The sequence below is a fragment of the Zonotrichia albicollis genome, chromosome 14, assembly GCF_047830755.1.
Source record: "Zonotrichia albicollis isolate bZonAlb1 chromosome 14, bZonAlb1.hap1, whole genome shotgun sequence".
Taxonomy (NCBI): domain Eukaryota; kingdom Metazoa; phylum Chordata; class Aves; order Passeriformes; family Passerellidae; genus Zonotrichia; species Zonotrichia albicollis.
The window spans coordinates 5,889,872-5,912,848 of record NC_133832.1 but is presented as its reverse complement, the minus strand read 5'-3'; the positions used below and the strand labels follow the sequence as shown (position 1 = coordinate 5,912,848).

At 55.3% G+C, this 22,977-nt stretch overlaps 1 protein-coding gene across 6 annotated transcripts in view; it reads left to right on the top strand.

The window, feature by feature from the left end:
- The first annotated feature begins 380 nt into the window (after positions 1–380).
- DLG3 (discs large MAGUK scaffold protein 3) overlaps positions 381–22,977 on the top strand; it is a 78,154-nt gene continuing 55,557 nt past the window's right edge. For 3 of the 6 annotated variants that reach the window (XM_074551641.1, XM_074551642.1, XM_074551640.1), the window contains exons 1-4: positions 496–821; positions 2,913–3,044; positions 10,501–10,649; positions 12,182–12,331. In XM_074551641.1, the coding sequence (XP_074407742.1) occupies positions 806–821; positions 2,913–3,044; positions 10,501–10,649; positions 12,182–12,331 (447 nt within the window). In that variant the 5' untranslated portion in view covers positions 496–805. The other 3 variants (XM_074551650.1, XM_074551639.1, XM_074551645.1) reach the window with 3 other exon arrangements.

Here is a 22,977-nt window from a genome sequence, read left to right as displayed (position 1 = left end):
TCCCATGGCTTGAGGAATTTCAGGAAGGAGGATGTGGAGTGGCTTTTCAAAAGACAAAGGGAAAGCCAAGCTCTTCACCCTCCCATCCTGGACACAAATCCCGTCCCTACTGCTGCTGGCTTCATCTTCACGGGACAGGGTCCTGGCACTCCGTGCAGCAGTTCATGCCTGTTGCTCGGGGAAGAGAAGGAGCAGGTCTGAGTGTTGTGGGTGTCAGGGGCTGGCAGGACCGCGCTCACGCTCCTGCTGCTGCTCCAAGGCAGCAGAGGGAGCGCTGGGACTCGGCATCGGTCCCGTTGCAGCAGGGCCTCGAACAGGGAGAGGGTACCGTGTCAGTTTGACTTGTTGCTGTCTATTTATGTCAATAAAGCAGAGGAGCGGCAGACAGAGCCCGAAGGGGTGCGGCGGGCACGCCTGCGTCCTCCCTTCCGCGCCTTCCCCTGCCGGCGGCGCTGCCGGCCCGGAGAAGGAGCCGGCGCAGCCCGGACGGTACCGGCCCGGGGCGGGTTCGCTCCGCGGCGCTCCGTGCCACGCACCGCCGGCGCGGGGAACCGGCCGGGCCCTCGGTAGCGGGCAGCGAGGGGAGGCCGGGCGGGGCGCGGCTCCCGGGGCGCGGGCCGAGCCTGGCCGCGGCCCGGCGGGCTCGGAGCGGCGGTGGCGGTGGCAGGGCGCTCCCGGAGGCGGTGCCCGCGGGCGGGGGGCGGCTCCGGCCGGCCCGGGCGGGGCGGGGCAGGGCGGGGCGGGCGGCGGCTCGGCCGCTCGCGGGCTGGCACGGAGCGGAGCGGCCGTCGGCCACGGCGGAGCGATGATCCGCCGGGAAGGTAAGGAGCGCCCTGCCCGGCCCTGCCCGCCGCGCCGGGCATCGCGGCCCCGCGCTCAACAAGTGTCTGCCCCGCCGGGACCCGCGCTGGGACCGCGCCCGCTGCTCCGCGTCCTGCCGGGCACCTCCCGCCCTCGCTCCCCTCCACGGGCGGCCGTGCGAGCCTGGGGTTGACACCCCAGGACTGGGCGCTCTCGCTCCACGCCCTGCTCGGGCTGTGGACACGTTGTGCTGCCGTGGCTCAGAGTGGGTGGCCGTGGGATGCTCTGCTTGCAGATCCCTTGCGTGCTGCGGGGAGGAAGGAGAGCGGCCATGGGGGTTTGGGCTCTGCCAGAAGGGGCTTCCTGTACGTGGGACTTGCATGCGCCTTGAGGCACGTGGAGATGGGCTCTGGACACCAAGAAATGGGAGCTGTAGGAAGGGTCCTGTGGTCTCCCTGTCACGCTGGGTGCACAGCACTTGCCCAGATGGGGAGGCAGCAGTGCCCTGCTGTAGCTGGCTGTCACCCGGTACGGGTGGCCAGCAGTGCCCTGCTGCAGGTGGCTGTCACCCGCTATGGGTGGCTAGCAGTGTCCTGCTACAGCTGTCACCCTGCACGGGTTGCCAGCAGCACAGGGGTCAGCGCGGTGCCTGCCACTCTTGCTGCACAGCCTGGGCTGTGGTGGGAAGTTTACACCAGGTTCACAATCTTTGTATCCTGGTGTGGTGGCCCCAGCTCTCCATGAGCTTCTTTAGTTCTGCTGATAAGGTCAGGAATGACCAGGCAGTGACATCTCAGCCTTGCTTATGGTGTGCTGGGCAGTGTCTGAAGCCACTGTTTAATCTTGCAGAAAAGGAAGCTCTAAGTAATAGCACGGGGTTAGGATTGCCATAAAGCTCAGGGGAGTCCCTACTTTTCCTGGAGCAAGTCTGGAGCCCAGCTCTAAGTCAAAGCTGTTCACGCTTCCCCAGACTCCTTTCCCTGTTCTGCTCCCATGATGAGTCAGTGTGGGCTGGTGGCACAGGCAGGAGGACCCCCTTTCCCTTTCAGCCGAGGAGAAGCTGGAAGGCTGGATGAGCTGGGACACCAGGTGGCACGTACCCGAGCAGACACAGGCCCCCTTGTCTGATGACCTGAATTCTCGAGAGCCCTGTGATGAGCAGGGTCATCCTTTCTGCATGAGTTCCTGGTTTAAAAGATGAGTTTCCAGCAGTGGCGGGACAGCTTCCCTGCCTTCCCACACAGACACTCTTTGTCTGCAGTCTGCCTGGGTGACAAAGGGAAACATCAACTGATGGGGCAGGGATGGTCTGAAGGTCCACAGGAGCTCACCACCTGCCGGAGACATGGGTCACATCTGAGGTCGAGGCTGCACTGGCAGCTCTGGCTGTCTGCCCAGAGAAGTGTGGAGGTGTCTAGGCAGGGAGATCACAGCTCCACTATTTTAGGTCCAGGCTTTTCTCATAGCTATGTCTAGCCCAGTCATTAACCAAAACGTTGCTTCATGGCAGCCTCCAGCTCCAGCTCCCTTCCTCACCAGCATCTCCTCTGACCCAAGGCATCGTGTTCCTGTCCCACTTGTCTCCTGCTGCCCCACGGCTGCTTGCTGCGTCTTGTGCTTCACCCTGTAGCAACCCAAGTTTTGCCACTCCTGTAGCTGAGCTGTTTGCACTACGTGAATGGGCCTACGCTCAGTTTTGCTGCAGCCATCTGGCCCTATGTGGGAGGCTGCAGCTCCTGCAGTAGTATTCATAGCCCTGTGCAACCAGAATGTGTCCAGCTCCTCAACAGCTTCTGTGCCTGGGAGGTGGCAGAGGTGTTCAGCCTGCCCAGTGCCACAGGGTTCAGAGTTAATCTGATTTTAGTCCCTGATTTTCAGGGTTGGTGGCAGAACTGCCTCTCCTCCTGTCCAGGTCTCTGCTGTGGGCCCTCAGTGGCTCTCAGCAGGGTTGGCTTTCCCAGGTGTGTGTAAGGAAGGCTGCTTTTGTGGCTGTCTGACTTTTTAAAATCCAGACTGGAAGGCAGCTTGAGGCATTATCCCAGGCTGCACTCGAGCCTTCCTATAGCATCCCAAAATGTTAATGTCTTGTTACTCCTGTGTCATCTCTGCAGACACTGAACGGGCAGTGGAAATTCTGACCAGATACCAAAGCACCCTGCGGTCCCCGGAGGAGCAGGAGTTAAAAGCCTCCATTGGAAAAGTTTCGCACATCTTCCAAAGTGAACTCTTCCAGGCTCTGCTGGGTAAGCCCCTGCCTTGCAGTCCCTTGCAGTCCTTGTGTTTAGTGGGGTTTCCTGGGAGCCTGATCCCATGCCAGTGCATTCTGTGGAAACACATGGCATGCAGTGCCAGGGAGCTGGGCTGTCTTTCCCCTCCAGGGCTTAGGCAGGAGATAGCAGGGCTGCAATCACTGGGTGTTTGTAGAGAACAGCATTCCTCAGTCTACTGAGGACAAGGGGTAACACCTTCTCAATCAGGCCATGCCTGTTCTACCCAGCACCTGCTAAGGGATCCTGCCCTGCTGTAAGCGCTCTCTGTGCAGTGCAGCCCAGGTGTGTCCAGGAAGGAAAACTGGATTTTTCTCTCTTTAAGAGAGAACCCGCATGTACCCAAGCTCCATTGGGGCATTCTGTCCTTTCTTGTGCTTAGACCCACCAGCACTTGTGAGAAACACACTGTTCCAGCAGTTCCATTTCACACACGACTTAACAGCCAGGCTTATCTTGGGGCTGGACACCGGAAAATGGCATTTTGAGCACTGTATAAAGCCCTCCATGCGGATTGAGACAAATGCAGCTAAAGTTTTTCTGGACGAAGCAACTTCTCTGTGCAATACAGCTATCTTGCTATTCTCCTTAAGTTCTGGTCACTGTGAGTCTTGGGAAATGTATGCAGCCCTGGTGGTTTCTGTTCCTGGATCTCCTGGGAAAGAAGCTGAGTTTCCCTGGTGGGGTGGAAGAGAAAGCTCCCCAGAGGCTCTGCACTCTTAGAAGAAGGCCCAGGCCCCATGTGCTCTGTGGCTCACTCTCAGTGCATTTTGACCCAAGGCTGTCTCAGCCCTGGTGCTCCCCCTCGCTGTTCTCTTGGCAGCTCTCACCTTTTCTTCACACCTCTGCAGTCTGAGTTCCACTTCTGTGCCTGCAGAGATGAGTTGCCAGCAGCTCCTCTGTGCTTCAGGTTTTCCATTGAAAATGAAGTTGAATGCTGTGTCCTGAGTAATTTTATTCCATCCTTTTTTCTCAATTGCTGTTGGAGCATCACCTGGAGACTTCCAGTCAGTCCCAGCATGTCCTTTTAAAGGTCTTGTGCTGGAATGTCTGTGCCAGCAGCAGCACAGGCATATGCCAAGGGTGCACTCCCCAGGACAGGTGGGCCCCATACTGATGGACCCAGTGTACATCTCGTTTCTTATCTCTCAACTTATACAACCTGCTCTCTAAATGATCCCCAGCCTGGAGGCAGGGATCCCCAGCAGGGCTGTGACCTTGACCAACCTGACATTAGCCCAACACCCCTGGCTGCTTTCATATGCTGGCCAGTCCTCCCTGGGGCTGTGTGAAGGCAGCAAAGCAGCTTTCCCAAGGCGCAGGGTGCTGTTGTTAGTGCAGGAGTGCTGTGGAGAGAGAGTGGCTGCAGAGAACACGAGCTGGCTGCAGCTGCAGGCTGGCAGGCGGATGCTGCAGCGTCCCTGCTCCCTGCTCTCAGCCGTTTGTCTTGGTGTCCTATCAGCCCTGGCACGAGGGAGTGTTGGGAGTGTCTCTTGTTTACTGGTGACCTTTTCAACTGGTTTAACAGGATATTAATTCCCCGTGCCAGAGCGAGCCTTTCTCTAGATGTGTTTACCTAAACTAGGAATTTGCATTAATTACTTCCGCCCCCCCCCTCAGCTCCCTCCCCCTGCTTCCCCTTGGAGTGTGGGTTTGAGAATGTCTCTGTCCCAGCATGGACATTGTGTCTGGCTGTGTGCTTGCTGTGGCCACTCACAGCTGGCTCACACTGGGTTGCCTCGTGTCCATGGTCTGAACCCACTGGAGCACAGTAACAGCACTGCAAGGATGATGGAACATTTCTATTTTCATTTTTATTTTCACCCCTCCTTTTCCCAGTGGGCCACTGTGTCTCTGTCTGAAGTCTGCTCCGAGTCACAGGGCTGGCTCGGTGTGGGAGGAGGATTTGCAGGAGAGACAGACACTGCTCAGTGCAGAGCTCCCATCTCACTGCCCCATGCCATGCCAGAAGCTTCTGGCTATGGAGAGGCTTTAGCTGTAGAGCTCCCTCCTCTTGCAGCCTTTCAGCAGCACAGCCCTGCTGTTTTCAGCCCCTGGGGAAGATGAATGTGTGAGCATGGTCCATCCCTGTCCTCAGGCTGCCTGCTCCTGCAGGTAATGCTCTCCTGGAGCACACACTGACTGATTGGAGTTAGAACATCAACATGCATCAGGCCATAGTAGAGCTACCAGCAGTGCCAAACATCATGGAGTTTGCCAAGTTACTCCACGTGAAAAATGCCAGGTTTATGACTTTCTGTATGCTTTTTTTTTTAAGAATAAGCTGGTTTGGGGTGTCCAGAAGCCCCAGTCTCTGTTGTGTCCTGGATGCATCAGTGTTGTGCCAGATTGGTCAGTCGCTGTGATCATACCCAGCACTGCTCTGCACATGCACCACGTTCTGCCAGACTCCTCTGATCACGGCCCAGCCCTTTAAATCCCTGTGGCCACCTCCCTGTCCCTGGCTCTGCCTGTGCCGGGGGCACACTGCCCGTGCCAGGACAGCTCCTGTCCCGGCGGTGCCACGGCTGGCTCGGCACGGCCCGCGCTGCGGGAGCTGCTCTGCTGGAATGTGCCAAACCCTGCTCAGCACAAAAGAAATTCCTTGGCTGTGCAGAGGGAAAACAGGCTGTGCTGGCTCCCTTCTGCTGGCCCCTCTCTCCGTGTCTGAGGCTGTGGAGCCAAGTGCGTGACTTGCAAGGAAACAGCCCAGCACAGGGGTGCTCCAGGAGCCTGGGCTGGGGCGATGGTGACCCCGCTTTCCCTTGGCTCCGTGGAGCCCCTCAGGGAGGTGCTTGGTCTCTTGTGTGGTGGGGAGGATGGGGCTTGCACACAAAAGCAGCTCCCTGACCTTTCCTTCCCAGAGCCTGAAAGGGGCTGTTGTGCCCTGTGCAGTGGGAGAAGCTGGACAGGCAGGGTTTGTGTGAGTCCAGCTGTCCCAGCTGCCAGCAGCTCCTCCCAAAAATCCTCTGGGACTCAGCTGCTCTCCTGTGTCTGAGCATTGGCCAGTGCAGATCTCTGTCAGCTGTTTGGGCTCCCAATCCTCCCCTGCAGCTCCTTTCACCCCGCAAAAGTTTCCTCATGAGCATCCTGATGTGGTGAAGGCGGGAGGGGCAGGCAGTGCTTCCCTGGGTGCAAAACCCCAGCAAGACCTGCCTGCCAATAGCACAGCTGGGGATGGTGTAATGGCTTCACCGGGTGGCTGCAGGAGCCAGCGTGGAAAACTGGAGGAATCTGGAGGCTGCCCAGCCCTGAGGACTCCTCCTCTTGCAGATTGGCCCATAGCAAGGATGGAAACTTGCAGCTGGCTTGGAAAAGATCTGCTGTGGCAGCCATGGGTGTGAATGGCAATGGGTCTGCTGCAAGGCTGGGCTTTCTGCTTGGGGTAATCTGTGGTGCTGCAGCTGGTGACACTGCACACATTGGGGAAGAAATGGCATTTTCTGGAAGTGCATGTGCTGGCTGGCACAAGGGCAAGGCTTTAGTGCATAAATGCTGGTGCTGTAGAAATATTTAATGACATTTATTTGATGTGTTAACCCCAGGAAAAATTTGTTCCAAAAATTATAAACTCTGTAAATCTTGAGTTACATTTCCTTATTAGATCCAGAATGGATTTACATGTCATCAGACAGAAACTGGGCTGTGAGACAGAACATGCAGCTTCATCTTTTGCTACTACAACGTCCTCTTATGGAGGCTTTTCAGGTAGTGCTGCTCTTAAAGTGCACAGTGAGGCAGACTTATTTGTGATGCTCATAAGAAATGAGAGAAACCAGCATATATTTATATTATCTTAATGCTATGCATGTGTCCTAAAATGTACTTCTGTCCTTTGCTGCCTGAACCCTGTCCACCAATCCTGAAACTCCTCTAATCCCCGGTGCCAGCAACAATTCTCTCTTCTGGCAAGTGCCTGAACTGGGCTGAGGGTTTTGGAGGTGGAGAGTGGCTGCTTCAGGGGACAAGTTTCCTGCCCTTCAGGCTCCTTGCCAGCTGGGCTGCCCCAGGCTGTGTTCCTGCAGCAGATGGGTGACAAACAGGGGTGCCAGCAGCAGCACACCCCCACAATGGGGCTGTTCAAATCCTGTTTTCATTCTTGCAAAGTTTTGTGTGTTCCCAATGTAATCCGTGCAGCCAGAAGCCGCTGCTATCCTGTTACGCAATTATTATTTTTATAACCAGAGGGAGAGATGTTTTAGCACGAAAACAAAGTCCAGTGTCTCTGGCTGTGAAGTGAGGGCTTGCTGCAGCCTCGTGTCTGGTTTGGGAGGGTTTCAGGGGCAGCCTGGGGGCTGTAGAAGGGGTGCCCCAGGTGTGGTGGGTACATCTGGGGACTCCCACTCCTCCCATTGTTGTCAGCTGTGTCCCAGGGCACAGGACAAAGCCTGGCAGCACAAAACAGCAGCTCCAAAAGTGGCACTGATGCCAGGCAGTGGCACTGATGCCAGGCAGTGGCATGGTGCTCCATGCACTGGGGCAGCCACAGAGCCTGGCTGGGCTGCCCTTGGGCACCCAGCTGCTCTGCCTGCAGCTGAGGTTTATATCAGCTTTGCCCCTACAGCTGGGAGCTCACAGAACAGGCAGCCCCTGGGAGCTGCAAGATGGGGTTGAAGCTGCTCTTGTCCCAGCTGTATCAGGGATGTGCTGCTGCAGTGCTTGGGCACATGGTTAAACACTGGGAGAGAGGATGGGGAGTTGTGCCTGGGTGTGCAGCCCTGCTCTGCTCTGCAGAGTGGGAGCTCCAGACAAAGTTTATTATAAAGCCCTCCTGTTGAGTCATGAGGTGAAGAAAGGACACCCTTCCTTTCTAAACTCATCCTCAGAGAGGAGCTTGGGCACAGCTGGATCCAATTTAGCCCCAGACTTTGTCAATGATGTATGTCTAAAGGATTATACAGGTGTAATTGAACCTTTATACAACTTTGTCCCACAGGATTAAGGATGATAATCCTAATGTATTTAAATAAATATATCAAATTATTTGTTTAAATGTATTACTATAATGATAAGGATTAGAGAAAAAAAAGAATTTAATCAGAATTATTTACTAAACAACATTAATAGCTATAACTACTACTGTAGTGCACTGTTTTGAAGCAATATTAAAACAATTATATTTAAGCAAGCTAAACAACTACTAAGTAGAGATTGATGTCACTCACCCACACCAAAGACCAAGGGCAAATCTCTGACTCAGCCTCGAGGAGTGACCTCCAGGGGTGTCCCCACCCAAGGGAAGGATCTTCACACACCTCAGGGAGGTATGATGGAAGCTCTCACTGTGCAAAAGTGTGACTGGCCTTTTATAGCATAAAGTGATTGACTGTCAGTCATGTGCATTTTTTAGATTATTAGTCAGCAAAGTATGCTTTGTGCTAAAAAGGTGCGAGCAGCTCTTTCATTTCTTCTTCTCACCACTCCTGACTCTCACTTCCATATCAGAGGGCACATTCTGGCTGCTCCCTGCTCCATATCTTGCCTGTCCTCGTGGTGGGGTCTGACAGTTTGGTCAAGCTGGTCTCAGTATTTTTCAGCACTAAGAACAGCAGACCCTCCTCACTTGATCTTATCCCTGCTCAGCAGACCCTCCACTCTCAGGCCTTCACTGATGAACCTGTAAGACAAATTTGCAACTGTGTTCCTACTTAGGGAGAGCATCCTGCTGCAGCCAGGGACCAGCCTCAGGCAGTGGCCAGCGTGTCCCTGCTTGCACTGCCAGTGCTCACCAGATTTCCTGTTGAAGTCTTTGTGATGTGGGTGTTTAATACCTCGTGATGCCAGGCTGTGGCAAAGTTTCAGGTGAGAAATCACATACTGGAGGGCAAGTGCAGGTGCTTCATCCCTGAGCTCCCAGGGAGTGCCATGGCAGTGGCCACATCCCCCTCAAGCTCAGAGCCACAGCTTGCCCCTGGAGTCACTCACAGAAGTGGGGCTCTCCAGCTTCCTCCACAGCAGATGCAGGTACAGAAAATAATCTCAGGTTCCTGCTGTGTCTTTTCCTGCTTCAAGTGCTCATTTATGCTGCCTTGACTTTTTGGCCCTGCAGGCTCTGCCAGGCTTCCTGTTTCCCAGGTGCTTGAAGGGATTTATGACTTTTTTTTATGGCATTTGGAAGGCGTTTACCAAACTCTTTTGGCTGACCTCTTGGAGCTTTACCTTTAACCTGACAGCATTTACCATCCATTCTGGTTTTCTCATTTAGATGCAGCTTCAGCAGTTTAGATGAATGTCTTCTCATTTTCAATAGCCTCTTTTCCTCTGCAGTAAAGCCTTGCTTTCCTCCCTTTTGCCTTTACAGTATCCTCCAGCCAGACACTCCATGTCTGTTCTGATGTCCCAGTGGGTCTCTCTAAATAGGCTCAGAGCCTCCCACAAGTTTTTGTTACCCCTTTCAGTTTCTTCATAAAAACAGGTTCTCACTTTTGATGTAGTTTCCTTTTTGAAATTAAACACTTCTGCAGTGGATATGTTGACCACTGTGGAGGTGCTGGCTCTGGAGATAACTGGGAGCTGCCAGGGGCCAGCAGTGCCTGAGTGTGCAGCAGTGGGAGTTTCCTTAGGGAGGAGCAGAGCCCACTGCAGCCCTTCTGCTCCCTGGAATCCTCTGTGTGTGACCTGGAGAGGGTAAAATCCTCCTGGCTGGGCTAGGAGAGGGGCTGGGCTCCCACCTCTGGAGCTTTACCTGCTCTCAGGTCCCAGTCTCACCCCATAAGTATCTCTGGAGCAGTGGGGGCTGGCTTACCCCATTTCATGCCTCTCTTTAGAGCTACTGTGGTTTACAGCAGCAGACTCAGGTCCTTGGAGCCCAGAATGAGAGTTGTGGGCTCATATCTGTTGTGGCAGTGTGCAGGTGGAAGAGGGAAGATACCAGGGAGGGAGCTGGGGCTAACAGAGCTGTACTCATCAGCTTTAGAGCTTGTACACTGAGTGCCCTGTGGCTTCTCTGCCTGTCCTCTGGGAAGGAGCCCCTCCACAGGCTGGGGGAGGGAATAGCCCATCAGAGTCAGGGCAGGCAGGGGCTGCCTGGTGCAGGAGGCGTGTCAGAGCAGCAGGGACAGGGACCATGCCTGGGGCTGGCACAGCCTGGAGGAGAGCAGGATGGGCTGGGTGTTGGATTGATGCTGCTGAGCAGGGTTTGCTCTTAGTCCCTGTGGACTGCTCCGTGGACATTCCTATGCCTTCCAGAGCCATGGGCACTGCACAGTGAGCCAGGCACCTCAGTACACCTCCTGCCTTGCACAGGGTGAGGGGTGAGCAACACAGCAAGCACAGGGGGCTAGCAGAGCCCTGTCCCAGGGTGCCAGCCTCTCCCAGAGGGCTCAGAGCCTGGGGGCAGAGTGGAGGTCACAGGTGCTGCACCCCACAGAGGCTGCTGTCAGGCATCAGGCTGCCCCCTGGTCCTGAGGCTGTTCCTCCTGCTGTTTTGCAGATATCCATGAATTCTACGATTTCACGCTGCGCTCTGCACCCGAGCAGTCTCCGAGTCTGGATTCACGTCATGGCACAGCCAGGGAACAGCTTGGGGACAGCGAGCCCAGCTCCACAGTCACACCCAGAGAGCCCCAAACCCTGCCTGAGGTAAGAGCCACCCTCGAGGTGCTGCAGGGCCAGACCCTGCACACTCCTGTGCTGAGAGGGACTCAGGGGGCACAGGGGCTGCTGGCCACCACCCCTGCCCAGCTCACATCCAGGCTGTTCCCACATTCTCTGTGATAGCTTGTCTCATTAATGAGGCAACCTCTCTGGTTCACAAGTGTTAATTGAATTACTCATAATGTGAACAGCTCCAGCTCTGGCTCCTGCTCGGCAGTTGCAGCTGGATTATTTGCTCCTGTCTGACACTGTCTCCCATGGAGGCGTTTCAGCTCTCTGATCCAGCCACTTTTGATAAGTGAAGTAGGTTGAGTCTTTCAAGTTTCCCTTTTCAGGATTTTTTCCCCAGCTTTCAGATAACTTGTGTCTCTCTTATTTGCATTCTCCTCAATTTTCAACAGCATTTTAAAAGATAGAGCACCAGGTGGAGAGGCAGGAATTGAGCAGTAGGGTCTCAGTTATCTCAAAGGCACCAAGGTAAATAAAATTGCCTCATGTCTTTGCAGGGCTTCTTTCCATCCCCCACTTACTGTCTCCATCCCCTACTCACTGATCCCCCTAATCTAGGGAAACACTTGTGCAGAAATGCAAAAATTCAGGGATTCCTCCTTTCAGTGAAATAACCTTATCAGATAAACACCATTTTCTGCCTCAGAGATTGAACTGGCTTCCCATCATATACCTGGGGTACTCCAAATTTAAGTGTCACACAGGGAAGATGGAGCTGAATGATATCATCTAAGGAAGAACACTTTAAAGGAGTTTGGGCATCAAGAACAAGGAGGACAAAACAGCCCACAATCACTGCAGGAGATATTTGAGTTCCTCTGACTCAGGAGCCACTTTAGTCCCATTATTTCTTGACCCCCTTCACATTGCCAGTCCCTCTAGTTAAAATGAAACCTGCAACTCCAGTATGTGTTTAAGAACAAATTTTTAGTGCTGTTATGCCATAAGCAGTGGGATCCTGCTTTGGTTTTTTTGGGTGTCCTGCAGCCTTGATCCACCCAACAGTGAACTCTGCTGTCAACAGCCACCAGTCTCTGTGGCCAGGCCAGTCTGTGAATCCCCAAGATTGAACAAGGGCATTGAAAAATCAATGTTGAAACAAGCAGGGAAAGCAACTGTGGGCCTTGCACAGCTGGTGTGAGCAGTGCCCCTGCTCCTTCCACTGTGCTTTGTCTGTAAAGGGGGATGAAAAAAGCATGCAGTCGCAGGGCTTCCTGGCACTGACACCATCCAATCCCTCATTCTTTCCCTAAAAAAATGTGTTTGAGGTGTCTTGTGTTGCTGAAACGTGAAATGCAACCCAGCAATGGCACAGTCCCAGTGTCTGGGGCCAGCAAACCTCCACCGCTGCTTGCAGTGACCCAGCCAGGCAGGCTGACATGAGATGGGGGATGCCCACCAAAGGCACCATGGGGAAAAGCTCCTTTTGGCCCTTCCAGCAGCAGAGCAGAGCCTGGAGGCAGCTGCTCTGCCCTACCCATGTGTTCCCCCGCTTTGTCTCGTTTCAGGGCTGCTCCTGGGACCGTGAGCAGAGGCTCACCGCGGGGGACAGCGCTGCGGGGACAGCGCCACGGCTGGTCAGGGTGACAGCACGGCGGACAGAGGCACCAGCCAGTGTGTGCAGCCTGGTGCTCAGCTCTCACAGCACCCTGCCCCAGGTGAGCCTCTGTGCGCCCCACGCCGCCTCCCGCCCTGCGTGGCACTGAGGGCACAGCGCGGAGCCGCGCGCTCTCGGTCCCTCCCCTGGGGCTGCCAGGGTGTCCTCCTGGCTGTCCTGCTGATGCCCTCACCAGAAAATGGAGCAGTCACTTGTGCCAGGGGCTGGACAGCGCTGAAATCATCCCCTTGCCTTAGCCGTGGTGTGAGCCCTGAGGGCTGGGAGGGCAGGTGGATGTGGCGCAGGAATAACGAGGCTGCTGGAGCTGGAAATCCTCCCAGGCCCGTCCCTCTCGCCCCCGGCGCTGGCACGCTCCCACGTTGCAGATTTCCATATTTTCTTCTCCGAGCTCTTAAATGGCAGGTCCGTTCCTCAGCTTCCCGGGAGCTTTTCTCTGCTGTCTTATTTACTTGGAAACACCATTTGTTTGGATGTGCATCGTAAAGCTCAGCCTCCACCTGGTGCAAGAAAATCCTTTGGGCTACGCATTTGAGGGGAGTTTTAGGGATGAGTGAAGGGCAAAATGCACTTTTGGGAAGGATGAAGTGGCCAGGAAGAATGGAGCTCACCACAGATTTAAAATTATATGAAAATGTTGTTTTTCTTGGCAAAGTTTGAAATAATGCTTGTTTGCTAAGTCTAAGTATTCTTCCAAAGTATTTTAAATACAAAAATTGCACTGCCTCTCTTCTGTCCTTTTTTAAATGTTTCCCTTCTTTTTCTGGACTGCAATAAAATGGGTAACACCCCATTTTTTTCTCTTACTGTTTAATTTTCTCCTTTTCTCTTGTTTCTCTCTGCATTTTCAATCATTCACCATATCTTTAGCAGTTTTTGAAGGGCGAGACAGTGGTTTTCTGGATATGACAAGATGAGCTTGGCTGCTGATTTCCATTTGCCCGTGGGTGGGAAACACCACCACAGGGGAATCACAGGGCAAAACCCATGAGGGGGTGAGAGCCTGAGCAATTGGGAACAGATTCTGTTGTGATTTTAAGGGATTTTCCTAACTGTCCTAGGCCATGAAGTACAGCAGCTCTTGCATTCAGCCCCAAATGTCTGGCTGAGTTGCAATGTCTCCTTTAGCAGCAGACATGTAGTTTGGATTGTAAGGCTTCATGCAATGGGGAATCTGCTCTGTCCCTGGCCTGGCTGGCCTGATGATTATTTATCCTTCACATTAAAAATCTGTATTTTACTGTTAGCCTGTATTTCTCTTGGTTTAGCTCCCAGCAGCAAGGAAATTTTGCTGCCTTTGTTTGCTAGGATGAAGGACCTTGGCAATCAGAATGTTCCCAACATGTAGGTATTTATAGATGCATCTAAGTTCCCTCTTAACTTTCCCTTAGATAAACTAAACAGATTGGCTTCTTCACTCGCTTGCTGTTGAGGCAGGTTGTTCCAGACCTGAAATAATTCCTGTTATTCTTTCCAGCCTCCTTCTTTCCTAGCCTGTGGCAGCATGGGGCCAGTCCTTGGTGCCAGGTGCTGGAGCTTTAGGGGTCACCCATGTGCAGGGGCTGCAGCTGCCAGCCCTGAGCAGGGGGTCACTGCCCTGAGATGGAGGAACAGTGGGTAGGCAGACTGGGACTCTGGGAGCTCTGTGCTCTGGCAGGGCTCTCATCTGCAACCTCCTCCATCCCAGAGGATGGTCATTTCACAGCATGGCTGCAGGCAGAGCAGGGAGCTGGAGGTGAAAAGCTGTGCGGATGGTAGTGTTCAGTGCCAGGTATTGCCATGCCTGTAGTCCTGCCTGAAACTTGGCTTTCTGCAGAAACCCAGCAGCTTTTCTGCAAATTGGAGCCAAGCAGTGCTGGAGAGCTGCAGGCTCGAGCAGAGCTGCTCTGCAGCAGCCCCTGTGCTGGGATGCAGAGTTCTTCATCACAGTGGTGAGCCTTTCCCAGGATGTCACCTTCACTGCTGAATACAGGCCTGGCCCTGACAGAGGGAAGAATTTCCAGCAGTTCCCCAGGAGACTGGGGCAGGCTGTGCTGCTGGACCACAGCACAGGCCCTGTTTCTCCTCCTTCACTCCTGCATGAAGCTCTGAGGACACCTCAGCTCCTGCCAGCATCACATCCCGTATCGGTTCTCAACAGCAACAGCATGCGGGTGAGCACCAGGGCTGCACAACACCTACACACCCAGCTCCTGCCCTGCTCCATGGGGACTTGCTGCTTTCCAGCCTTCAGTGTGTGCTTTTTATGCCACAGGCATTTCCAAAGCAGGTTTCACAAAAATACCTGAGCTGGCAAAGTGCATTTGGAAGAGCCAGGGAAGCTTTTATAAGTTGATGATAGTTAATGTCAGGGCAGAGGGAGCACCAGCTGCCACCCTGGTGCCATTAGCCCAGGAATGAGAGCTCTAGTGGACTCCCTGCCACTGATGAAAGGCAACACAATGAAGTGACTTTTCCTACCTGAACTGAGTGCAGTTCCCTTACTGCATCCAGCAATGTAAATAAGTTTTCCATTGCCCTGGCTTTGTCCTCTCCCCTGCCCACAGCTCTCCACAGCAATGTTAACAGAGCAAAAGCTACCATGACCTGCTTCAGCCAGGAAGATGCATGTCAAATAGATTGCCTCTCCACACAAATGCTTCCAGGAACAGGAAATTTCTGCCTGCTGGCAAGGATATGGGTGTGCTCTGAAGAGCCCTGCAGCGTGCAAATGGCTGCTACAAAGGAAGAGGTGCCGGTAAATACAGCAGCAACATGTGCTTCCTGTTGAGGCTTGGTGGGCTGAAAACATCTCTCCGTGGCAAAGTGGATGTTCAGCTCTCAACGGGGCAAGAGCAAAGGGACTTTGCCAGATAAAAAGCCCTGTTGAGGCTAATAGAGGCAAAACCCTGCCTGAGTTCTGGGGCTCGTGGGGTTTTATTTGCTGAATCCTTCATTCCAGCCTTTTCCCGAGCCCTGTGGTTGCCTCAGCAGGGCTGCTCAGGGCTCATGAGCTGCGGGAAGACTCAGGAGGACGCTCCTGTGGCCGGTGTCACTCGCCTGCGCTCCCAGGCTGCCGAGGAGGCTGCTGCCCTCCGCAAACGCCGCTTTCATCCTCCGTGCAGGGAGCAGCCAGCTGTAAAGATAAAGGAAAGAGGAACAATGCCGCTGATGAGCAGAGCTCTGCGCCTGCCACCCTCTCCGCTCCCCAGCGCGGCTCCGCAGCCGCTGTGACTCCATCCCTGTCACCGCCAGTGCGGGGCCGCCCCTCCGCCTCCGCCTCCGAGCATCCCTCCCGCCCCCGAGCATCCCTCCCGCCTGCCCGAGCATCCCTTCCTCCCCCGAGCATCCCTCCCGCCTCTGAGCATCCCTCCCGTCCGCCCGAGCATCTCTCCCTCCCCCGAGCATCCCTCCCGCCCGCCCGAGCATCTCTCCCGCCCGCCCGAGCATCTCTCCCTCCCCCGAGCATCCCTCCCGGCCCCGAGCATCCCTCCCGCCCGCCGAGGCGTTCCTCAGCTCAGAGCTCTGCCCTGCCTCGGCCTGACAGCTGACACGGAGCAACAGCAGGTCCTGATATGATGGAGAGTGCGAGGAGCTGCCTCAGAGGACAGGCATTCCATGCGTGCCCCGCAATCCCCGGTGAGCAGGAGAGCTCGCTGGCAGGGGTCACTGCTGCCCCGGCTGTGTGCGGTGTGTGCGGTGCCTCTGAGCCTGACAGGGCCGGTCTGCGCTCCAGCCCGGCGGGGCTGAGGCCAGAGATGCCCCGGTCCCCTCCCTGTGTCCCACGGAGGGCACAGCTCCGGCAGGAACGCCCTGTCGGGGTGTGAGGAGCCCTCCCTGCTGCACAAGAAGATGCATCCGTGTGTGTCCATAACCCACGGCTCGAGTGCCACACAGATCCATGGAGCTCTCTGGGGCATTTGGCAGAGAAAGGCGGGCTGTGCCGCCAGCGTGGCGACCGGCTGGCTGCTTCTCCGTCCTTCTCTCAAGTGTTTTTTCCTCTTTCCCAGTGTGCCTTTGGCCCGACCCAAGGGCGTTCCCGTGCCTGCACCTTTGCCGGGCGGGAGCGCAGGGTCAGGGTGGGATGGGCATGTGGCAGATGCTGGAGATGCCGGCTGTGAGCTCCCTGCTCCCTGCCTTGGCTGCATTCTCACCGCTCTCCATTTTCTCTGTGAGATGCAGGAGAGGGGAAGCACCGCGGAGCTGTTTGCTGTTGCGAGGAGCGTCGGGGAAATGAAGCAGATCTCTGGTGTGGGCGAACGTCTGACAGTGAATGCAGCCCCAGCGAGAAGCCCCTGCCAGGCTGCTCGGTTGCCTGTGCCCTGCTGTCCCCACCAGCCCATGTCCTCCCTGTGGGCTGACTGGGCAGGCAGCTGAGGCCATTGCTGCAGGCCAGACTTCACCAGGCCACTGCTTTATCTCAACCTGAGCCCATCAACATCAGCCCTGCAACCCCAAAATCCCAGGAAATGGCTAATGCTCAAGCCATGGGATCACAGAACAAACCAGCTCCTGGGGGAACTCTCCCCTCCCCATTGCATCCCCATGCAAAAGGAAAAGCATGTTCATTTTAGGAGAAGCAGAGAAGAAAGCAGCAACCCCCAGCCCAGATGCTGCTGCCCAGTGTCACTTGAGCCACTTTGTGCCCAGAGGTTGCTTCAGGGCATTCAGATGCTCTCCAGCGATTTTGTGTTTTGACACTGCAGATGCAGGCTCAGAAGCCAAAGTGCTGAACTCCAGAGGGTGTGTGTCTGTAGTAACACCCACACATTGAACAGCAGGGACACCCAGCTGGGCAGCTGTGTCCCAGGGAGGCTGCTGCTCAAAGAGGGGGTCAGCAAGGGTTGTGTCAGTAGGAGCTGTCACTTCAGTGGACATTTTGGGGTTGAATAGCCTCAGCTTTACAAGAGGCTCTTGCTATTCCTGCTGGAGAGATGGACATCCTTTGACTTCAGTTCTCCCAGCTCAACATCCATCTTCAGCAAAGGATGAAGAAGTCAGTAGAGCCACCAGGCTGTCAAACCAAAATCTCATGCATGGTCACCTATTCCTACTCTACTTGGGGACTTCTTGTCTAAAACCAGCAGCAAAAGGAAGATCCTTGCAGACACAAGGTGTTTCTGGCTGTGCAGCATAGGAAAATCTTGCTGGATGTGGTGTCTCCATTCACCCAAGTCATTGTCGCTGTTTTGAAGGTATTTGGATGGTGTGAGTGCATGCAGCTCTCCCCATGCAATGGCAGAAAGGGAGCAGTGAAGGGGAGGCTCTGGGGAGTGTCCAACAGAGAGCCATGCTCCAGAGCCATCCACACAGGCTTGGAGTCCATCCATCCATCCTGCCTCCAGATCAGAGCTTCAGCTTTGCCTCCATGTAGTGTCTGTGTCTGCCTGTCCCCAAGGGAGCACAGCTGCTGGAGAACTTGCACACTGCTGAGATTCACACTCAGGAGTTCCATGTGCAGCTCTGAAATCAAGAACCAAGACCATTCACAGGCATCTCCAGCAGCATGGGGACTGATCAGGGGCCAGCCCCATCAGTGTCTTGGCCAGGAGCTGTGAGCTCCTGCACTGCCTCTGCTGGGTCTCTGCTCTGCTCATCAAGTTTCCCAAATGTGCTGATGCAGGGTCCACACAGCAGCACCAGGTTCTCCTTCCATGCTCTGCCTCGTCAGGTGATTGACCATATTCCTGCTGCAACCAAAGCAAAGAGCTGGAGCCTGTCTCCTGCAGCACAGACCCACCAGGGGCTCAGGGAACGTGGAGCCAGAGCATGGGATGTGCCACCCTCTCCTCCACCCCTCCACATTGTCACCCAGCACCTCAGGAGGGTGAGGACAGATCTCCCAGGTGCATTTCTGCGAAACAAACAAGCTCTCCTCGCCATTTTTATAGAAACAAACCAAGCTTGAAGGCAGAGCCTGGCAGGCCAGCTGCTTTCTATCTGGAGTGCTGGAGCTGGGGGAACGTCACTGAATCTTAATGGCATCAGGCTGGACAGAGATCAGGATTCTGGTGGCAGAGGCAGTACTGGCACTGTTATAAATAAAGCAGCCCCGATAACTGCTCATGAAGGTTTATGGTCTTTAGGATTTGGAGGATCAGTATCAAGCTACGCTGAGAGATGTATTATCCTCAGCATTGGTAGGAGCTGGGGGAAGTGCAGGGGGAGGACAGTAAATGAGTGTGGGTTTGGAAATCATCCATCCCTCTTGTGAATCCAAGCGTGAGCCCTTGGAAAGGTGCTTTGTGCTGTGTGCTGCCTCCTCTTGCCTTGCTCAGGGAGGGTTAAACCGTGTGTGGCTGCAGCAGTGGCTGCATTTCAAACCAGTCCCTGCCCTGTTGCAGGAAGCAAGGATTCACCCCAGGGCAGCACCTGCCCGAGCCCTGCAGGCACAAAGCACCTTGTAGGAGTCTCGCTGCCATTGCACCTAAAAATTATTCCAAGTATTGAGGCTGAGGCAAAGCCTCCTGCAGTCTGTGGCCTGAATTAGCTGTAGGGGCTGGCAGTGCTCAGGTACGCCAGAGTCTGTGCCCAGAGCACTGGCATGGACACCATCCTGCCTGGCCAGCACTGCTTGCCCAGCCTCACCACCAGCTCCCCACCTGCACGTGTGCAGGAAACACGGCAGTGTCCTGCCAGGCTGCCCCCCTTGAAGGGGTATTTTTAGACCAGATCATTTCACAGCCTGGCCTAGAGCAGACTGAGGGAGGAGCAGTGGAGAGCAAGGAGGGAGAGACCTGGAGCTGGGTTTATTGCAATCCCACTGTTGCTCTGTTCATTCCCTCCCCTTGGCACACACTGCACAGCTGTTTCCCCTCTGTACAGGGGTTTTGCACAGGTTTTGCACAGCTGAGTCTCGTGGGGTGTTTCTGCAGGAAGATTTCGTAAGCTTTAGTGCTGTGCTGCTGTGGGAGCGCTCCTGCCTTCCTGATCTGGCCTAGAACATGATGGGGTGCTGAAACTCTCTCCCAGCCGCCTGCTCTCCCTCACACCATGGCCTTGGGGGGAGCTCAGCCCCGCCGTGTGCTCTGGCAGTGTGGGTGTAAGGACCATGCGGCCTGACCGTCCCTGTGCAAGCCCTGCACTCAGGGTGAGGGGAGCTGGCACATCACCCTCAGCACCGCCACCCTCCAGGGCTTATGTTGCTGGCGTGTCGCTCGTGAGGAAGGCAGGGCTGAGCCTGCCCTCAGCAGCGGCTCCTCAGCAGCGGCTCCTCATCCCGCTCTGAAGGTCACCTCGGGGCTCCCGAAGCGGCTGTGTGGGGACGGGCGGGTGGCGGCGCTGCGCCTTTAAGAGGGCCCCGTGCGCGGGCCGCGAGCCTGCGGCACGCGCGCTGATTGGCCGGCCGGGCGGCGCGCGCGGCGGGGGCGGGGACAGCCATTCACAAATTTGCCAGCGGCTCCTCCTCCCTTAAAGGGGCAACGCCGGGCCGGCCAGGCGCGCTCCTCCCGTGCACCGCGGGCACCCGTGGCTCCAGGGGACACCGGCACCGGTTTGTCACCCGCGGCTGGGCAGGTTTTCCCGGCGGGAAGTGTGTTCTGGGGCAGCACTGCCCGCATGAGGCAGCAGCATCCCTGTGAGTCACTGGCCGTGGGCGGTGGGAGGTGCGGAATGGGCTTTGCTCCATCTGGAAGGGGCAGATTGGAGCAGGGCTGGCATGGGGAAAGGGGGAACGCGTGTTCCCCACGGAGTTCCCCTAATTGTTTCACAGGCAGGGTGGGAATAATCGAGGAAGGGACATCGCTGAGCCCTGGATGGGAAAGGTCCCTCTGGGCAGGTTTGTGATGCTGGTCTGGGCGGATCTGCTGAGCCCTTTCCTCCCTGTCCGAGCCAGGTGTTGACCCGCTCCAGGAGAGAGCCTGTTCCTGCAGGGATGGGCTGGTGAGGAGCCCTGAGAGTCAGCCCGTGGGGCTCTGTGGCCCCAAGGTCATTTCAGCTCAGGCAGAGGCAGCCAGGAGATCTGCACAGCCCGGGCAGGGTGTGTTTGGCTCCCACTAAGGCTGATGTATGTGACCAGACCCAGGGACAGCCTGGGACTGGTGAAGGATGTAGGGAAACAGGATTTCTGGTGATGTCACACTAGGCACAAGCCTATGTGGTACAGTACCCAAAAAATAGCAACCAATTCTCTAAAAGACAGTGATATTTCAAAACACTTTGCTGTGACCCTGGTGTGGAGTGCTGAAGTGGTGCCCTGGTCACAGTGTCCAACCTTCCCTCTGCTCTGTCATTTTCTGGAGGAAATGAGGCACACACAGGAGTGGGCACCACGGGCTGTGGGTAATTGACCCAGAGCTGTAATTGCCGTGCCCTTGCAGCAGGAAGGCTCCCCCTGCTGCGGAGGAAAATGCATCAAGGCAGCCACAGCCAGCCCGTGCCTCCAGTGCCCCAGCCCAGGGCAGCAGCATCCCTGCCAGGGATGGGGAGAGCAGCTGTGAGCATTGTGAGGCTGTCAGGAATCCCATACAGCCTGCTGCATCTGGCTGTTATTAAATAACGCCTCCAGGCTCTCCTTTACACGCAGGGAGCCTGAGCCCAGCTGGAAGGACCTACTCAGGTCTCCATCACTCCTCTCCCCTCCCCAGAACACCATGGAAGACGTTTAGTTGTCCATGATGTGAGTTGCAGAAACCAGCCAATGGTGCCTATTAAAGACTCCCGTGCCATTGCTGCCACAGGCAAGGATGCAGCAACTGGGGAATGTATCAGGGATCATTAATAGAATAAAAATGGTTTTGCCCTGGAGGAGAATAATTTGTTGGGCATCTGCCCTGAGAGTGCTGAGAGCTATTGGTCCCTTGGTATGGCTGGTGATTATTATCCCAGCCGCACCTTTCCCAGTGTGAATTGCTGCTGGTGGCAGGAAGGAGCAGCCATGGAGTGAGATGTTTCTTATGCTGGCCCTTCCCACCCAGCTGTGAGTGCACAAACCCTCCAGTGCTCACACGACCAGTGCAGCCAGCTCTGCAGATCATCTCTTCAAGTTCCAATTGAGAAGCCCCAGGCCCAGCAAATGGCAAATTCCTGCTGGGTGGGGTCTGTGTTAGTGCTGAGGAACTGTCAGACTGAGCCAAGTTCAGCTGGTCCCTCTCTTTGCTGCTCATCTCCTCCTAGCCTGCCCACACAGACACATTTCCCTGGGCTGCATGTGTTGGGTGTCTTTTTGCAGGTGATTGTGATGGAGAAAGGCACCTCCCCCATGCAAAACCGTCCTCCCCTTCCTCCTGAGCATCCCTAAAGCCTCCCTGTCTGCACCCAGGCTCAGAGCAAACCTCTGGCTTTGGTTCCCCTGGCAGGACCCAGCTCCTGTTTGGTGACAGTCAAGCCCTCACGTGGCTGCTGTTTCTGCAGGGAACTGGCTGCCTTCAGCCTGCTCCATCCTCCCACCCCTGCTCCTGGAAGGGCTGTAGGTACAGCCAACATCTCCCATCCTGGCAGGGCTGTAGGTACAGCAAACATCTCCTGGTCCTGGCAGGGTTGTAGGTACAGCAAACATCCCCCATCCTGGCAGGGCTGTAGGTACAACCAACATCCCCATCCTGGCAGGGCTGTAGGTACAGCAAACATCCCCCATCCTGGCAGGGCTGTAGGTACAGCAAACCCTCACACTTACCTTCCTCTTCCCGCAGGACTTGATGCGAGAGGAAGGCAGCGGCAGCAGGGGCTGAAATGCGGTGACACCAGACCAAACCTAGCTCTGTGCCATCTCTGTGCCATCTCTGTGCCATCTCTGTGCCTTGTAAATAGCGTCATCTCCGGGGATTTCTTGACACTCTGCTGAAATTAGCACCTGTAAAAAGAGCAGCTGCCAAAGCAGAATTTAAACAAGACGGGGAGAATACCGGGAGGAAGAGGGTAGAGAATGAGAGAGCTCTTGAATCACTTCCCACCATGCAGGCACCTGCCTGGAAATCAGCTCCCATCTCCTCTAGCCCTGCTCAAAGCTCACATTACTGCAGCAAGATGCCCACAGCTGCCTCAAGGGCTGGGCACTGTGCCTGCCCTGCCAGACACAGGCCTGGCCCCCAGTGCAGGTGCCCACTTCGCTTGTTCTCCCAGCAGAGCCACCCCCAGTCCCCAAAATGCCACCACTCACTAAAACAGGCTGGAGAAATACAGAGTGTGGATGCCCCTGGCCAACCAGTCCTGTGCAGCATCAGGGAACGTTGCAAGCAGGCAGCAGCAACCATGGATTGCTTTTTTTCCTTTTAATTGGGGTTAGCAGGTGGCACATGCAGTTCATTACAAATGCACAGGAATGAAACAACTCTCCTGGCAGCTAAAATGACAGGGAAATGTGGGGTTTGGGATGGGGAGATGCAAGAAGGTCAGGAAGGACCATAAAGAGCTGTGGCAGCTGAGGCACAAAACCCTTCTGTTTGCAACTGGCAATGAGGTGCTGACAGATAAGAGAAGTGGGGGAAGTGGTGTGGGGTGGAGGCTGTAATTCTGGCCCTCCAGGGCTGGCACTGAGGGTGCTTCCCATGTGGGCATGGATGGCTGTGAAGGCTGCAGAGACAGAGCTTAGGGAGGACCTGACACCTTCCTTGTGGAGGATGCACCAAAAAAAAGGAAAAAAAAATGGGAGGGAAAAAAATCAAATTAAATGCTTCTCTTTATTGTTCACCCACTCCTTATTAAAGCATTTTTCTCTAACAGCTCTTGTCCTTTGCTTCTGCACTTCCCCCCTGAGTGAATGCCTGTGTCCTT